The sequence below is a fragment of the Crocodylus porosus genome, unplaced genomic scaffold (assembly GCF_001723895.1).
Source record: "Crocodylus porosus isolate Cpor-Errol unplaced genomic scaffold, CroPor_comp1, whole genome shotgun sequence".
Lineage (NCBI taxonomy): Eukaryota > Metazoa > Chordata > Crocodylia > Crocodylidae > Crocodylus > Crocodylus porosus.
In genome coordinates, this window is record NW_017728951.1 from 42,300,983 (window position 1) to 42,316,226 (window position 15,244).

At 40.4% G+C, this 15,244-nt stretch overlaps 1 protein-coding gene and 1 long non-coding RNA gene across 2 annotated transcripts in view; one reads left to right on the forward strand and one right to left on the reverse strand.

Annotated features, from left to right (window-relative positions):
* DUPD1 (dual specificity phosphatase and pro isomerase domain containing 1) overlaps positions 1-13,637 on the reverse strand; it is a 31,358-nt gene extending 17,721 nt beyond the window's left edge. Inside the window, exons 1-2 of the mRNA XM_019556327.1 lie at positions 12,963-13,637; positions 1,973-2,191 (exon numbers count right to left, since the gene is read on the reverse strand). Of these exons, the coding sequence (XP_019411872.1) occupies positions 1,973-2,148 (176 nt within the window). The 5' untranslated portion in view covers positions 2,149-2,191; positions 12,963-13,637. The remainder of the gene's footprint in view (positions 1-1,972; positions 2,192-12,962) is intronic.
* LOC109324330 overlaps positions 1-13,879 on the forward strand; it is a 29,679-nt gene extending 15,800 nt beyond the window's left edge. Inside the window, exons 2-4 of the long non-coding RNA XR_002104904.1 lie at positions 4,224-4,357; positions 7,441-7,686; positions 13,841-13,879. This is a non-coding gene — a long non-coding RNA (uncharacterized LOC109324330). The remainder of the gene's footprint in view (positions 1-4,223; positions 4,358-7,440; positions 7,687-13,840) is intronic.
* Positions 13,880-15,244: the final 1,365 nt, after the last annotated feature.

Here is a 15,244-nt window from a genome sequence, read left to right on the forward strand (position 1 = left end):
GCAACACAGGCTTTTGCCTGCCTAGAATGAAATGTTCTACTGCCAGCTTATTCTTGCAATCAAGACTAAGTTTTGTCTGGGAATCGTATCACATCCCAATATCGAGAAAACTGGATATTAGGTCAGGTCATTACACAGTCTGGGAATGGAATTTGGCCCTATGTAAGCTAAAGCCCCAGCCAAACTACTAATTTTGGTGAACCCTTTGCCTGATAAAGGCTGTCCTCATCTGTTTCTATTCCTCACTCATCTATTGCCCTTTCAGTGCATCCCAATCATCTGTTCAATTTGCCTCTCCTCCCATCTTTTTAATAGGGTGGGGAATTGATTTATTTTTTGGACAAATCACCCTTTTCTCACTGGTTCTTTAGTGCCTCCCCCCCCAGGTAGAATTAGAGAGAGCTCTGCTTCCTAAATATTGGGCTTAGCAAAGTGAACAACATCTTCTCTGAATGCCCTCACATAAAGAGGTGAGGCTGTTGTTCTGTTTCCCTGTTTAATTAGGGAACGTGTTTAATTCACTGTTTAATTTGTGGACATGCACATTCTATTTTTAGTAACAGTTTCTAAAGATTATTAAAATGCAAGGTATAGCTAGATTAGTAGTTAGTGGCCCATGTCTAGCGATGGTGGATGTTCAAAATCCTTGTTTTGATTGACCAGCTGGGCCAGTACACACCCGTTCAAACTGATGGAGTTGAGGCTTTCTCACCAAGATCAGAGGAGAAACCTTCCAAGCACGATGCTGATTTTAAACAAGGAATAAGAAAGAAAGTTCCAGGTGAGTCCATTAGAACTTGATCTGCCTTGGCTGAATCCTGAGTTAAGTATCTAGCAAGAAAAAAAATTCATTTTTCTCCTTGTTATTGAGCTTTTGGCTAGGCCATCCTCACCGCCTGAAAAATGTTTTAAGTTCTCCAGTAAAGTGGCAGGCCTTGAATGCTAAAAGCCCAAATCTCTCATGTGTCTTTCTATTGCCTCTGGCGCCACAGAATTAATTGGTCGGCAGTATTAGGTCTCTAGTAACTTTCAAAGCTGTATATCTTTCTATTTTTATAAGCTGGCAACAGACAAAGTTAAGAACCATTTTAAAAAAAAAATATTGTGAGGACTCTGGAATCTGTGCAGCTGTGTCTTGTACCTTTTAGTGATGATGTAAGTTATATGCCATGTTAGGAAAGGGTGTGGGGGGACCTTGGAGACCCACCAGTAGTGCCTAACAGTTATGAAAAGCTTGTTTGCTGCATAGTCAGATTTGGTAGGCTGCATTTCCCAGTTGTGGGAGTCAGTTCTCTGTAACAGAAGGCTGCAGCTGGTTCCCAACTAGTCCTATGTTAAGCAGAGCTCTACCTACATTTTCAGATTCACTTGCTGGGATCAGTGAGACATGTCCCTAAGGTCGAAGGGGAGTTAGAAAGATTCCAGCCCCCATGCTGAAGATCACTTTGTTTAAGTTCTGAGCAGATTTAAACCCCAGAGGAGCACTGCTGCCTGCACAGGTTCTGAGCACTGATACGCTGAACAATTTCATTTCAGGTTTAAGCCTTCCCAACTCCTTGACTCAGTGCACCCTGTCTGTGCCCTTAATTTAATATCACTGGGGGACTTCCACTTGGTAATATGTGACAAATTACCATACTCCTTTGAAATAAGCCACCTAAAAATAGTATGCGACTACCCCAGATACTGCCCCCCACCTTACTGCCACTGCTGCCTTCTTACTATGATCTTTGTAAAGGGTGGACTCCCTAACCTCAAAGCTTATTAAACCCTGCTCTTTGGGCAGTAGTAGTTGGGACTGGAGCAGGGAAATCTTTGCTTTTAACGTGTCCTGTAAGGTCTGGTGCAGGCTCCCTTATTCTTTCACTGAACACAGGTTTGGACTTCTGTCAGCCGATCAAGTGCCAATTAAAAGGATAGAGATAGAAATGCTTATACTATGTGACTCCAGTGAATTATATTTATCACTTACTCATCTCCTATGTAGAGATTGGGCCAGACTTCATTGACATGAGTATACTTTGGGCTGCCATGCCAGAAGAGTCTCTCCAGTTCAAACGCGCCTGGGGTATAATAATCCCCATCAGGGTCAACTTTGACTGCCACGTAGGCACTTTTCTTCCTGGTGTTCAAACCCGCCGCCGACATCTTGTTCCAAGGTGCTTATTTTGTGTTTGAAATGTGAAAGTAACTAAAATGAAATCAGAAAAGGATTATAAGGCTGGAGAAGTGCCAGAGCAAACAAATTCCTCTCCAGTAAAGGGACATCCACACTTTGTACCATGGGCTGCAAGTTTGCCAGTGCACCAGTATTTGGATGCACATGATCCTTGGAAGACACAGACCCATAATTAGAGGTTTTTTGCACTTCAAGGTTCCCTGAGAGAGAAGTAGAAGCAGCTTGTTGGGAAAAAATGTCAGTAGTAAAAAATGAAGCAAACACAACTCAAGGGGGTTTTTCCAAAGTGTTCAGCATTGGCAGAACTCTGCTCCTGCTGGCAATATTGCCATTGACTTCCATGGGTGCAAAATTGGGTCAATCTTGATTACATCTGACAATATCACTTCAAAGAAGAATTCTAGAGGAATATAAGATGGACTTACAGTTAGGTATTAAGAGGAGACCAGAAGGGTTGAATTCGTCCCTCAGTGTAGACTTGGGGTATCCTTACTAGTCTTTAAAATTCTTAAGGCAACTCTGCATATTGACCAGATGTGATTATTTCCAGACATGCTAATTTCTATATTGGGAACAGTGGACTTACAACCATGTAACTAACTGAAAGGCTACCTGTGTATTTGAAAAGGCTAAAAACTAAACAAAGGGAACAATAATCAGCCAAAGATTGTCTTAATTTTCATTTGAGATTAAAGACTGCTCTTCTCACTTCTCACTGTAGTATCCATAAAGTACTTGCTGACACTCTGTGTGTCTGAAACCCGCCCCCCCAGTACAGTTGTCTTAGTTTGGTTCTGAGTTTTTGTTTCATGCACAGCCTTCTCTAATGGTTAATTGGCACAGATAGCTCTGTCCACTGGCAACATGTAGGGGGTGCACGCAGGTGCACATTTACCCCCTGAGATTGGCAGTGCACCTCCTGCGACTGGCCACCGCTGCTGGCAGCACCTGTGGGCAGTTGCTGCTCACCACCCCTTGCCTGCCCACTCGCCGCCAACACCAGCGGTGATGTCTATGGGTGGTCGCTGACCGCCAGGTGGTGCTCGCCACCCCTCTGCCACTGACACTGTCCACTCTGCTGAGGCTGCCTGCGGAAGCTCCCTGCTCACCACCGCCACGCCACTGCTGCTGCTGCCTGTAAGCAGTCTCTGTGTCCCCCCAGCCTTTGGCGGCATGTGTCAGTCATGGCTCTGTCCATGGTGATGGGGTTTTCCTCGTGGAAAATGTTATGTTGGCTTCTGAGAGGGGACATGTAATTAGTCCACATGGAAAAACGTGATGATGGGCACCGATACATGAGCAGTGAGGCTGCTCTGACATGCTGCAATTACAGTGCATTGGAGCATGGTAATTACCACACTCCAGCAGACCCCAGTGTCTCATATATCAACATCTGTTGGTAGCAGGGGCACTTTAACTAGAGTTCATTCAATAAGCTTTAGTTAAAGTGCCCCCACCCCACTCCAGGAGCATGTGTATAAATGCCCAATGTTATTAGTTATGCTATCGATCCATCTCAGGCCATGCTGGAGCTATTCATTTTTTCTTGAGTTCCCATATGCACTCATAAGCCAATACTAGAGTTGGTCAGGAAACAATTTTTTTTCCTCACAAAAGTTGACAAAAACAATCTTTTTCATTTATGTTAAAAAAAAAAAAAAAAGTAAAATGCCTAAATGAAAAGAAATCTGATTTCGCTGATTATCGTGATTTGGAATTCCATTCCCCTCCCCCCCACCTCCCCCATATGTCTCTTCGCAATGTCTTGATTTAACAATTACTATGGCATGACATTACGAGCAGATCTGCTCCTCATCATTCTCCTCCTTCATTTTCACTAGGGGTGTGTTTTTAATATGAAAAAGGTGTGCTCTTAACTGGAGTGAACATCCTAATGGCAGTACAGAGTTTTCAAAGAGGTCGCAAGTCAAGGTAAACACTAACTCTTGTCAAACTCCGAACTGCTCTCCTTGCCTGCTTTCTCTCCAGTGTTGTTTATTTTGTATTTTTTCCCAACAGTATTTTGCCTGTTCTTCCAATAGAGCTGCTGAGCCACACTATCAGTCATGTTTTCAAGCAAAAGGGAGCAGAGGCATTCAGTAGGTGCTTCCTAGAAGACAGAAGTTGACTGTCAACCTATCCTGCCTCCCACAAGCTAGAAACAGATCTCCCTTGCAGGTAAAATGCCCTGAATTTGCATGCTGACTGCGAGTTGAAAGTGGTCAGTTTTCACTGTGTTTTCCTTCGCTGAAATCTTCTTCCAGCAAACTGGATGACAATTTTTGACATTCATTACAGTGGGTTTTTTTTAAGTTTGGTGTCAGTCAAACATTGATTTGGGTATTCCCCATCAGAAAATCTAACAGAAATGGCCATTTTCTATTCCAAAGCAGGCAGGACTGCAGAGCCATCTTTTGTTTGGCATGTAGGTATGCACCTTTGTTTAGAAATTGGCTCATTCCTATTGGCCTCTTTCAGTCAAACGTTCTAAACCCTGCGGTGATGTTCCTCTAAGTGGTTCCCTGAGTTTTGTAATGAATCATAAGTACTCCAGTATCTAGCAGGTTTGTTTTGCACTGTTGTACAAACCTCTTAGTCTCATGAAGTCCTACTTCGGTATCCACAGTAGTCATTTTTAAGGAGAAAGCTTTTTTTACAGTGGCTGAATTATACCATCTACATGCCTGTTTAGCACTGGAAATAATCTGAAGCCATCAGGCATTCAAACATAATGTGCCCTAACTTTGTATGGTGACGACAGTTGTGGGTTGGAGAGGGGCCTGAAGAAACAGGCTTCTTGCTAGTGGCTGACACTGAGCAGAAAAGACCTACTATTGGTGACAGCTAGGAAAGCTCTCTCAAGGCTCAAGAAATAAAGAACAGTAATTTTGATGCAAACAATTTGACTAGGGGTTTAGTCCTGGTTCCCTAAGAGTGTGTCCAAATGAGAGAGAGAGAGTTAATTATATCTGGTGCTGACAACACATAGTCTTGCACTTAAAGTGTAGACCTCAAAACTGCAAATGATAATCTGTTTCAGTTTGAAGCTGGGTTCCTACTCTGAAAGTGGAACCTCTTCTGGGATGCACACAGGTCTGCTAGTTTCCTGGGAAGCCATTATTCACCCTGAACTCTGGAGTAAACTGTGTTCTTTTATTCTATGCCAATGTTATCTTGGGATATCATTACACTGAATTAGAATACAAGGAAGAATTCTGTGAATTTCCCTTGATAAAATATATATTTCATATTTGTTTCTAGACTAAGTAGGAAACAATACAGGTTAAGAAAAAAAAGAAAAGGAAAAGCTGGCTTGTTACCCAAACTCTGGAATTAATTACTGTCAAATATTTGTTTGGGGAGAAAGATAGAAAAGTGAGTGTCTCTCCAGGAACCAAGAGAGCTAATCTCTTTTATTGACTGTTCTGTGTATACCAGACAGAGCCAAGGGAACAGTGCTCCCTAAAACAACCCCCTCAGTAAGATTAGAGGTGAAAACTGGTTGGTTTTCTTTTCTTGGCCCTTGAGACAATCACCGACATGAAGATGATAAATTTTGTCTAATACTTATTCAACACTGGGGCAGTGAAAATCATGTTTTCATCTATTGACTTTGGGAGAGCACCGCTAGCACTTTGGCTGGTAAGCTGCTTGGGATAGGGGTCACCCGGGTCTTATACTCATCTGGCCTCTAACAAATGGGACCTTTCACATTGTCTGGGTCTGCAGAAGACTGTTACAATGTCAATATTTAATCCTAGGAATGATCAACATTTTTGGAGGGAAAACTAAGGTGTGCTCTGGTGAGAAGGAATGGAGAAGCCAACATATCAAGCATGTTCCTTTTAGTCTAAGCATGACATTTTGAGTATGGCTTTATACAAACTGGGAAGGCAGCTAGGACCAGTGGAAAGGACACTGGACTTCGGGCCTGGTAGCTTGAGTTCTCTTAATTCTGTCTCTGAGCAGCTGGGTGACTCTGGCCTAGTTGCATCATTTCCCAGTGCCTCAGTTTCTTAAAATATAAAATGAGGGAAATTATGCCTCCTTTCTTCTGGGATCTCTTGAGGATCGATACAATGCAAGAGGGGATAAGTATTATCCCAGGCTATTCTCCTCCTCCTTACTTTGAGAACATGTAGCTCTATTTTAAGGGCCAGATTGTCTGAGAGGCTTTTTGGTATGGGACTTGAAGTTCCTAATCAGTCATTAGACTTTTAATCAGTGCCACCTCTCAGTGCATGATCAAACCCTCACTAATTCATTTTCAGGATCCACCACTTTTCCAGCCAGTAAGTATACATTATACTCAGAAGCAGATGCTTCTAAATTTTCAGTCATGGACTTAAATATACCATCAGATACAGGATGGTAGCAATTCAGGGATCTGCATTTTTATACTCTAATCTTTCTCATCATAAATAAGAGCAAAGTGCATGTTATCTAATGAATTTTATTTGTTAATCACTTGCATGTCTGGAATATTTCTCCCTCTTGGGTTATATGTATATAAATGAAAATATTGTTAGTGATTTCACAAAATGGTAATTCAGAATAATGGAGACTTAATCCTCTTTTCATTAGCAAACCACTTCAGGACATACACTGTAGCAAATTATGCTGCATTTTAAGTCTCTCTCAAGTGCTGTGCACTAGAAAAAAACATTAAACTATTTTTGCATTGATAAAAGTAATTGTGTAGCTAATTTGGATAAGCAGCATGCATTAGGCACAGCAAAGGAATCTCTTCTTTATGCTCCCTATCCATTCCACAGCTGCCAGATAGGATTGTTGTTTTTTTTTTCCTTTTAAAGAAAATCTGCCAGTCTGTCTGGCATTTGTTCCAGAGAGGGAGAATTGTCTACTGGCTTGAACAGGGCGGTGTCAGTTAGGAGCTCTTTCTTCTGCTCCCAACTCTTTGTATATTTCTCAGTTAGTGATCTGGGCCAGAATTTCCAAAAGTGACCACTAAACTCAAGCACCTAAGCTGAGACATGCACCGCGTCTGATTTTTCAGAAACACTGGGCAGATGAAGCTCCCATTAAGTTCAACGGAAGTAGTGGGTTCAAAACACCATTGAAAATAAGGCCATTGGTCTCCCAACATTAGTGATCACTTGTAGAAATGCTAACCTTGAATTTCTTAAATCTCGGCTGCCATATATGTAACGAGATGAGTGGTGGTGGTGGGGGAGAGCAAAGCATCACCGAATCCTGAAGTTCTCATCTGTATGTTAATATTGTAGCTTTGTTTTTTCTAGTGCTGATTGTACTTTCTCCACAATTGCTTGAAGCCTTGGTGAGTTTCTGAAACCTTTTGAGATCAGTGAAAGAGAGGCTTCTTAATATTTGTGGTTGGCAATGCTGTAAAAATCTTATTGCTGCATTCAGAGATGCCAGAGCATTCACTCAGCCAGATTTACACCCAGAACTTAGGAGCTGAAACAAAGAAAACACTGATGCAAAGAGAAGGAAAGTATTTGCCCTCATCTGCCTTATACTATGTGGTAGGTTTTCCACTCCTTTAACTACTCTTGTGACTCATCTATTAGAGTGTTCGATTTCCTTTTTTCCAATCATCTCTTGAAGAATGGACAGTGGTACTGAGCACTATTTTATTAGTTTTCACACTAATTGCCAATATAGATGGAATACACCAACCCAAAGCTTCTTTGTTTGTGTTTGGAAGTCTTTTAGCCATAGCACTGTTTGGAGAACTTGGGTTCAGCTGATAATCCATTTTGACTCCAAAATTTTTTTCAGTCATGGCTTTTCTGTAAATCTTGCCTGTTTCCTTTGCTCCAATATAGATGACCTTGCATTTGGCTGTATTGAAATGCTTTGTGTTTGTTGGTGCCCCCTTTTCCAGAGTGACTTTGTGTCATTTTGTTTATGAAGATATCACTCTGTATCAAATCAGATGCCTTAGAAGTCCAAGTGTAGTGCATACACAGTGTTATTAATCAAACCTGTAATCTCAAAACACTGAGTTTCATTTCCTTCCTGTTGATGTTGTGATTGTGTTGCATTGTAGTGCTACAATACATGTATTAGCCTTACATATATATCCTCAATTAATTCTTTATTGGGTCCTCAATCAACTTTATTTTACCTCAGTTTTATATCAAGTAGCCTATAGTTCTCAGGTCACCCCCTGTTTACTTTTATTTTAATTTTTGGCATAATCTTTTCTCTTTTCTTGTCCTCTAGACTTTTCTCAGTGATCAAAATGTATTGAAAATCAATATTAATGGTTCACAGAGCTTCTTAGCCAGTTTGTTTAAAACTCTTTAGATGTAAGGTATTTGGACATGATTTAAAAATATCTAGCTTTAATAGCAGTTGTTAACATAAATGCAGTGTAACACAGAAGTTCAGTAGTATAGCTTAGAAGAGGACTTGGGCCTCCTGACTTCCAGTTCAATGCTCTATTCATGGAGTAACCTGCCCCCTGGCTGAAAAGCATATTCTGTCTGTCTGCCCCCTTCCTGTCTAGTCTTACTAGTTCCCTCCTGTCTCTAGAAGTCTACAGAAACGGTATTTAATTTTCCCTCGCTCTGTAAGTAAACTGTTTTTGAAGAGCAAAACAAACATAGGCTGATGTTGATAGACAACTAGTTCAAAATACTGAAGGCTGGTGACTCACATTCTCATGCCTTAGATTTAATAGACACAAGATACCTCTCATTTGATGCTTGTATGCTGTAAAGAAGGCCAAGTTTTGTTTCAGTTGGCACAGATCTGCCTGAATTCTGGTTCTGGCACTGCTCCTGACAGCTGCTCTGTCCGATTCCTCCCATGCCTCTCAAATGGAGGTGGTTCTTACCTATCTCAATGAAAGGCACTAGAAAAAAGAGTACTATGTTATTTTATTCTCCCCTCTCTAGTTTGCTAAAAGTTTAAAGAGGAGGCATTGCAAATTGATAGCTCAGTGCTGAGCTGTTGCACAAGAACCTTTACTTCAAAGTAATAAATGATCCCAAAACACTCAATGGGAGAAATTTAACACGTTTGAAGACTTGGTGAACCTAGACTTTGTATTAGCCCTCTAAGGACAGGTGACTTTCACCTTGTATGATCAGTATCAAACCCATTTATGGAGTGGCATGGAAATTTCTCTAGCAGGAAGAAGATAGCAATGTGACTGGGCGAACAAACAAATTAAAAGTACCTATATAGTTCTGGTCAGCCCTTTTCTGTCAAGCGCATGGATTGGCATGTTACCAGCATTTAATTAAGTAGAAAGCAAACTACACAATATGTGCCTCTTCACCTAAACTGTAGTTCTGGGCATAGCTGTTTGGCAAACTATGTAGTAGACTATCCAGGGTTATCTAGCCAAGCTTTCCAAAAATGAGGTAATCAAATTCTGTTCACTTCACTCATGCAGGTAGTCCCCCTCTACTTGTGTAAATGAAGATGTTGGATGAAGGCAGGCTCAATGAAACAACACAGTGATGCATATTTATGCAATGACAATTTCAACTCTGACACTGGGACCAGATTTTTTTCAAACTCAAGGACTGATTCCACCTGCCTGTGTCATCTGATATAGTGAGCTCAGACTCATAAAAGCTCATGCTGTACATCTCTGATGTAGTTGGTCTATAAGGTGCATTCTGCCTGACTTGAATCTAAACATAGCTACCTACCTCTCAATAACTTGTGCAAATAATTCCTATTGACCTCAAGTCTATTTACATGATTCCATTTAAGTGTATACCTAAGGGTGTGCAAGGCTGTAGTCTGAGATGCTACAATTAGGTGCGGAGATGCATGTGTGTGTGTATGTGTGTGTGTGTGTGTGCACACATGTGTGCATATGCACATGCACGTTTAGGCAAAATAAGGCAACTAATAAAAATAGGCTTAATTCCAGAATTTTCAAGCACTTGCAAGTTCATTCATTTTTTATGGGTTGCAGGTGTTCAGAGTCCAGGCTACTCCTATTTAGATATTTAAATATGGAGACAGAGACCTAAATTCACCCAAGTATGAAAATATTGGTTTCACATTGTAGGAATATGCATTCTGCATTGTCCCCATGTCAATGCCAGGCCAACGCACCGCACATGAAATCTGGGGCCCAGAATCACCTTTTGAGTAATTTAGGTTCAGAGTGTGTATTGATTTACCAGCATTTCATGCTAAAGTTACATGATGAGAATTAAAGTAAAAGTCCAGAAAAATGTTGGTGAAATGATTTCCATGCAGAAAAAGAACCCTGCTATCTACCATTCATGTCTACCTTCTCTTCTGAGGATGGCTAGAATACAGACTTTTTCCCCCTTAAATTTATTTGGGTATTTGTGGCCCTCTTAAGTATTGACAGTGACTGCAGTGGGTGAAATCTCAGCCCTGTTAGCTCCCATGTCATTGTAACTTGGAGCTTCTAATGTAACTCAACAATCTAATTAAAGAGAATTAAACAATATAGGAGCTAATTAAAGAAAGTGTGTGGGAGCAAGCAAAAACATAGAGAGGAAGCAAAATGTCTGAGATCAAGTAGACTGCACAGATAACAAATCTCTATGCGTACTGGAAAGGAAATTCAAAAGATACGGATCCAGTTTAGCAGGCTGGATGCATATAAGCACCCTTTCTATACTGAAGGGAGGAAGAATTACAGATGTAACAAGTTAAGTTTATTTCTTTTCAAATAGTGAAGTGTAACAGGGTGAGCTCGTTGAATTCCTAGATAACTTTCTGGTCTTTCCTTCCCAGCCAGTGGCTGGGAAGAAACTGTCCAATACTGCTCTTTTTGGGACACCAGTAATAATCCTTCTCGTTCAGTTAGCACATTTCATTTTGCTAAGCAGAGGGTGGTTATGCAGTCATGAGAGCCCTCATTTCAAAAGTCAGTGCACCTACTCTTTTGTGTACATTATTTTGAGAACCTAAGTAGTGCTTTGTTTTCTAGGCTCAGAGGTTATTCTTGCTGCAAAGTGCTTCACTTGAGCTAATTATTTGTACCATGTATTTCAAAAATAAAAATTTTGTTAGGTTAGGTTTCTTCATGAAGTCTATAGTGCACTGAAAACCACTGCTCCCTATTCTGTCATCCTTATGCAATTCCTCTTGTACTGCACATGCTAGCAGCAGGATAGATGTAAATCAGGGTGATTTACATCATGATTTAAAGCAGAGTGGAATGCCTTGATTTAAATAATTGATTTAAACAACTTTTTTATGTACTTCATTAATTTTCTAAGGAGGAGCACATTCTTTTGGCTGATCAAAACAGGTAGTTTTACATCTAAATAGAGCTCTTACTTTAGATTTGGTGCGTCTTTGAGCTACTTTGGAGGGTAGGCTAATAACTATACACATTATTGAAGCAATTATATAACTTAATATTTTTAGATTTATATTAATGTATGTTAGAAAATGATGAATGACATTGCTTATTTACTAAATTACTTGTGTATTAGATGGCTTGTTTGTTAACTTTTTGCTCACTATTTGTGTGAAGCAGCTGCGTTAGGATGATAACTTGTGTTTAATTAATACAAACTGTTTTTACAAAGAAACCATCTTAGTATGCTTTAAACTAGAAAATGAAAACCCAATTTAAAAATCCTTTTCAACTGAAAAAGTCATTGATTTTTTTTTGAATCATTGTGCTCCCAAAAAGACTTATGTTTCTTGCAAGCCTGGTACTTCTTGAGCCCCAGAGAAGCAAGAAATTGACAAAGGTATCATGGTTTCTTTTTATATTTGATCAAGAATGTTGTGTATTTTGCAAAAAAAAAAAGATATGTACAAATATCTCCTGGGGGAAAATGCTCTGTGGGTGAAAAGCTAATTTCTTCATCTGCTAAGAAGCTGACAAAGAACTACAAGCTGTAAGCACATAACTAAAATCCTAGGATACTCACATGGTATAAAACAAAGAAAAATGTGGCCCTTATTTATAATCCTCCTCCAATATTTACCCAAAATTGTCACTTAATTCAGCTTCTTCATATTTTGCAGATGCCCTTATGTTTTGAAAGACTTTGGGGCTGTAAAATAGTTCATTTGATGCAGCTGTCCTTAAACAGTTTCAAGCAAGAAGGAATTGTAACCTTCTGTAATTATTTTCCAAATCTTCCTGCTGTGTATGTTCTAAACTAGCCAGCTATTTTGATGAATTTCTAAACCACGAATGACTTTTTAAAAATATATATTTACCCTCATTCTTCATTGTTGACTGAACTGGTTAATTTAAAACAGATTAAGCTGGGGTTTCATTAAATGTCCTGAGAGTGCCCATGAAACTTAAAACCAGTCTCATCTCAGAGAACTGTAATTGAATTGGAAAAGTCAGATTTAAGTGGAAGGACTATCAGAGAATGAAAAAAATATAGGGTAGGGGGATGTTTCTGATTTTAAGAAGACATCACAAATAAAGACTTAAAAAACAAATACATACAACTCTCCTCACTCCCCCCCGCCTCCAGCCCCTAAGCTAAAACACCCTTCCTCAAACTGTATTTTCTCTGATATTTTTAGATTATTCTGTCTCCGGGGTAAACAAAATTGTATTGTTAAAAAAAATCCCTTCTTATAAACTAATCTACAGAGTAGGATTTAAAAATTAAACTGTTTCCATCTTGCTCTTTCAAAATGATTTAGATTGTCACCTTCTTATGCCCTATGGCTGCATAAATTATTAAAGACTACAGTTATCTTGGAAGATTCGCCAGCTCTCAGTCCTTGCCATGGATTGTTAAGCTAGTTTTAAAAAGGAAGCATGGTAGTATAAGAAACACAGAACAAAGCTCATATGAGTTAGGCTTACCTGTAGGTTTAGACAGGTGCTGTAGATAGCTTGGATCTATGAAGTGTGGCAGGACGATAAAGAAAATCTTACCAACTTTGAAACTAGAATCTATTTTTAGGCTAGGATTTGCTGACTTTGACCTTGAATGCTACCCAGGGGAGAAACTTTACATCTGCTGGTAAAACTATTCCCTGATGTGACCTGAAACCTTAAACCTGGCAATCCAGTTACCTAGTTTGTGGCTTGAGTCAGATAATGTGACGTCTACATGTTGGCTGTAATGATAAATGAGAAGGCATCTTTTTATCCTCTGGTTCCCTCTTCAAACCTGACGCTGAGTTTATTTCTGCCTGTATGGTCGAAGCACTTCACAGCTGTTTCTAGTCATGATCTTCTCTAGTGGCTTTGTGCCTACAACAGAATTGACCACAGAAGCAGTGGTGGTCAGAGATTCATTCAGCACACATTGCTTTCTGCTCTCAGGAGCTTCTTAGCTCATGCATTCACCTGATGTGCTGGCCAAGTATCCCCTATCAGCTGTTGTGTCTCACTGCAGAGCTGGCCATCCACAGAAGCTATCCAATTATTTAACTGCCTGCTTGGGCAGATGACCTTCAGCTTCCTGCTTTACCAGTCCTTGTGGACAGAAGTTGCCAAGAATCACAGAGCCTCATGCAGGAGAGTAAGGGGTTAAAGGTGGGAAGGAAGCCATGCACTGTAGCCATTAGGAGAGAATCTGGTCACTGTAACAAGGTTGTCCAACACAGAGTCTATATAGAGGGTCTGCAGTTTGTCATGGCAATGACTTGTGGTTCTCTCTTTGTATTCCTGACTGCTCTCTGTCATCCAAGCCCCTTTCCTCATCCATCCCATTCTCAGACACATTCTCTGTCTAGGTCTCTACCACAAATTGTAACATGGACTAGCTTGATACAGAAAAGAAAGTACAGGAAGTAATGGTAGGGAAGACATGTTGGTATGTGTATTTCTTAGCAGCTGGAAGAATATGCATCGAGGGTCCCTGGAGAGGTTAGTGCTCTTGGCAGGTGTGAAAGCCTTTATTGCTTTGTCATCATTACTATCATTACCCAGCTTGTCTAGACCCTAACTTACTCTAGCTGCATCTCACCTTCATTTTGTGAGTTAAATGTAAGTGTGCTTGCTCACTCGCTCTCTCTCAGCACTGAACCAGTGAGGCAGTCAATGAAGATTTTTGCAGCCAGAATTGTCTTTTTCTGTACATTTGGAAGAACTTGCACATCTAATTTTCTTTTCTACCCTCACTCTCACACTCACAGTTGGTAAAAAGGGAAGTTCAAAAGGCCAATCAAGCCAGACCCCCCTTTCCCCCCCAAAAAATAAATATATATTTATAAAAAATCTTTGGCCCAAGAAAGAATTGATTTTTTTTTTCCTTTCTTTCTTTTTTTTCCAATCTTGTTGTTTTGGCACTTTTGGAGTAGTAATGACCAGAAACACATCAGCAGAATTGGAATCAGGAAACTGCAGCATAAAAAGCCCAGCCCTTCTTTGTCCAGCTAAGTAGATCTTCTAAGGGTCTTGTTGTATGGGACACTGACTATGTGTTAAATCCGTGCAGTATTAAAGTTAGAATGTGTCTTGAGCAGCTGCATGATAATGTTTACTGTGATCTCCAACGTCCACAGTTTGCTGATTCCAGGTTCCAGCCCCAGCACTGTGCCAGATTCTTAAACTGGTTCCAGTGTGGTGCCAGACCTGGGACTGACTTCAGTTGACTGGATTGACATCACTGGACCCCTTTCAGTGAGGAGAAGAAGCAGGATTGGGCTCCAGGCAGACTGTGGTGCTGTGATCCCATTACACATTGATTATAAAGGAGAGTGCTGGATTGCAAACCAACCCCTCTACTTGCTGCTGTCACGTACAACTTGAATGGGTGCAAGAGAGGGGCTGGGGACAGGAACGACTGCAAAATGTTTGTGTTATCTTTGTGGAGTGGTCTGACAATAGCTGAACATATATTATTTAATACAGTCTGGAGATGCTCCTTCTGTGAACAGTTGTAATTTTGCTACAACCCAAGCAGACTTAGCATGTGTTTTACTGATTGAATGCACAGACGCTTAAGTTTTAAGTGCAGTTAACGTGTCCTAAGTGTAACATGCGACAAGGCCCTAAGGTGATAAATGTGCGGTGGAAGCAGAAGGTGGGACAGATTTTAGGTTTTCCTGGGCTCCAAGCAATATGATGCTATTCTTGCTTTACTTCCCAGCTCTTCTACTCTGCCAGTGGTGCTGGCATAATCCACCATTTACCAT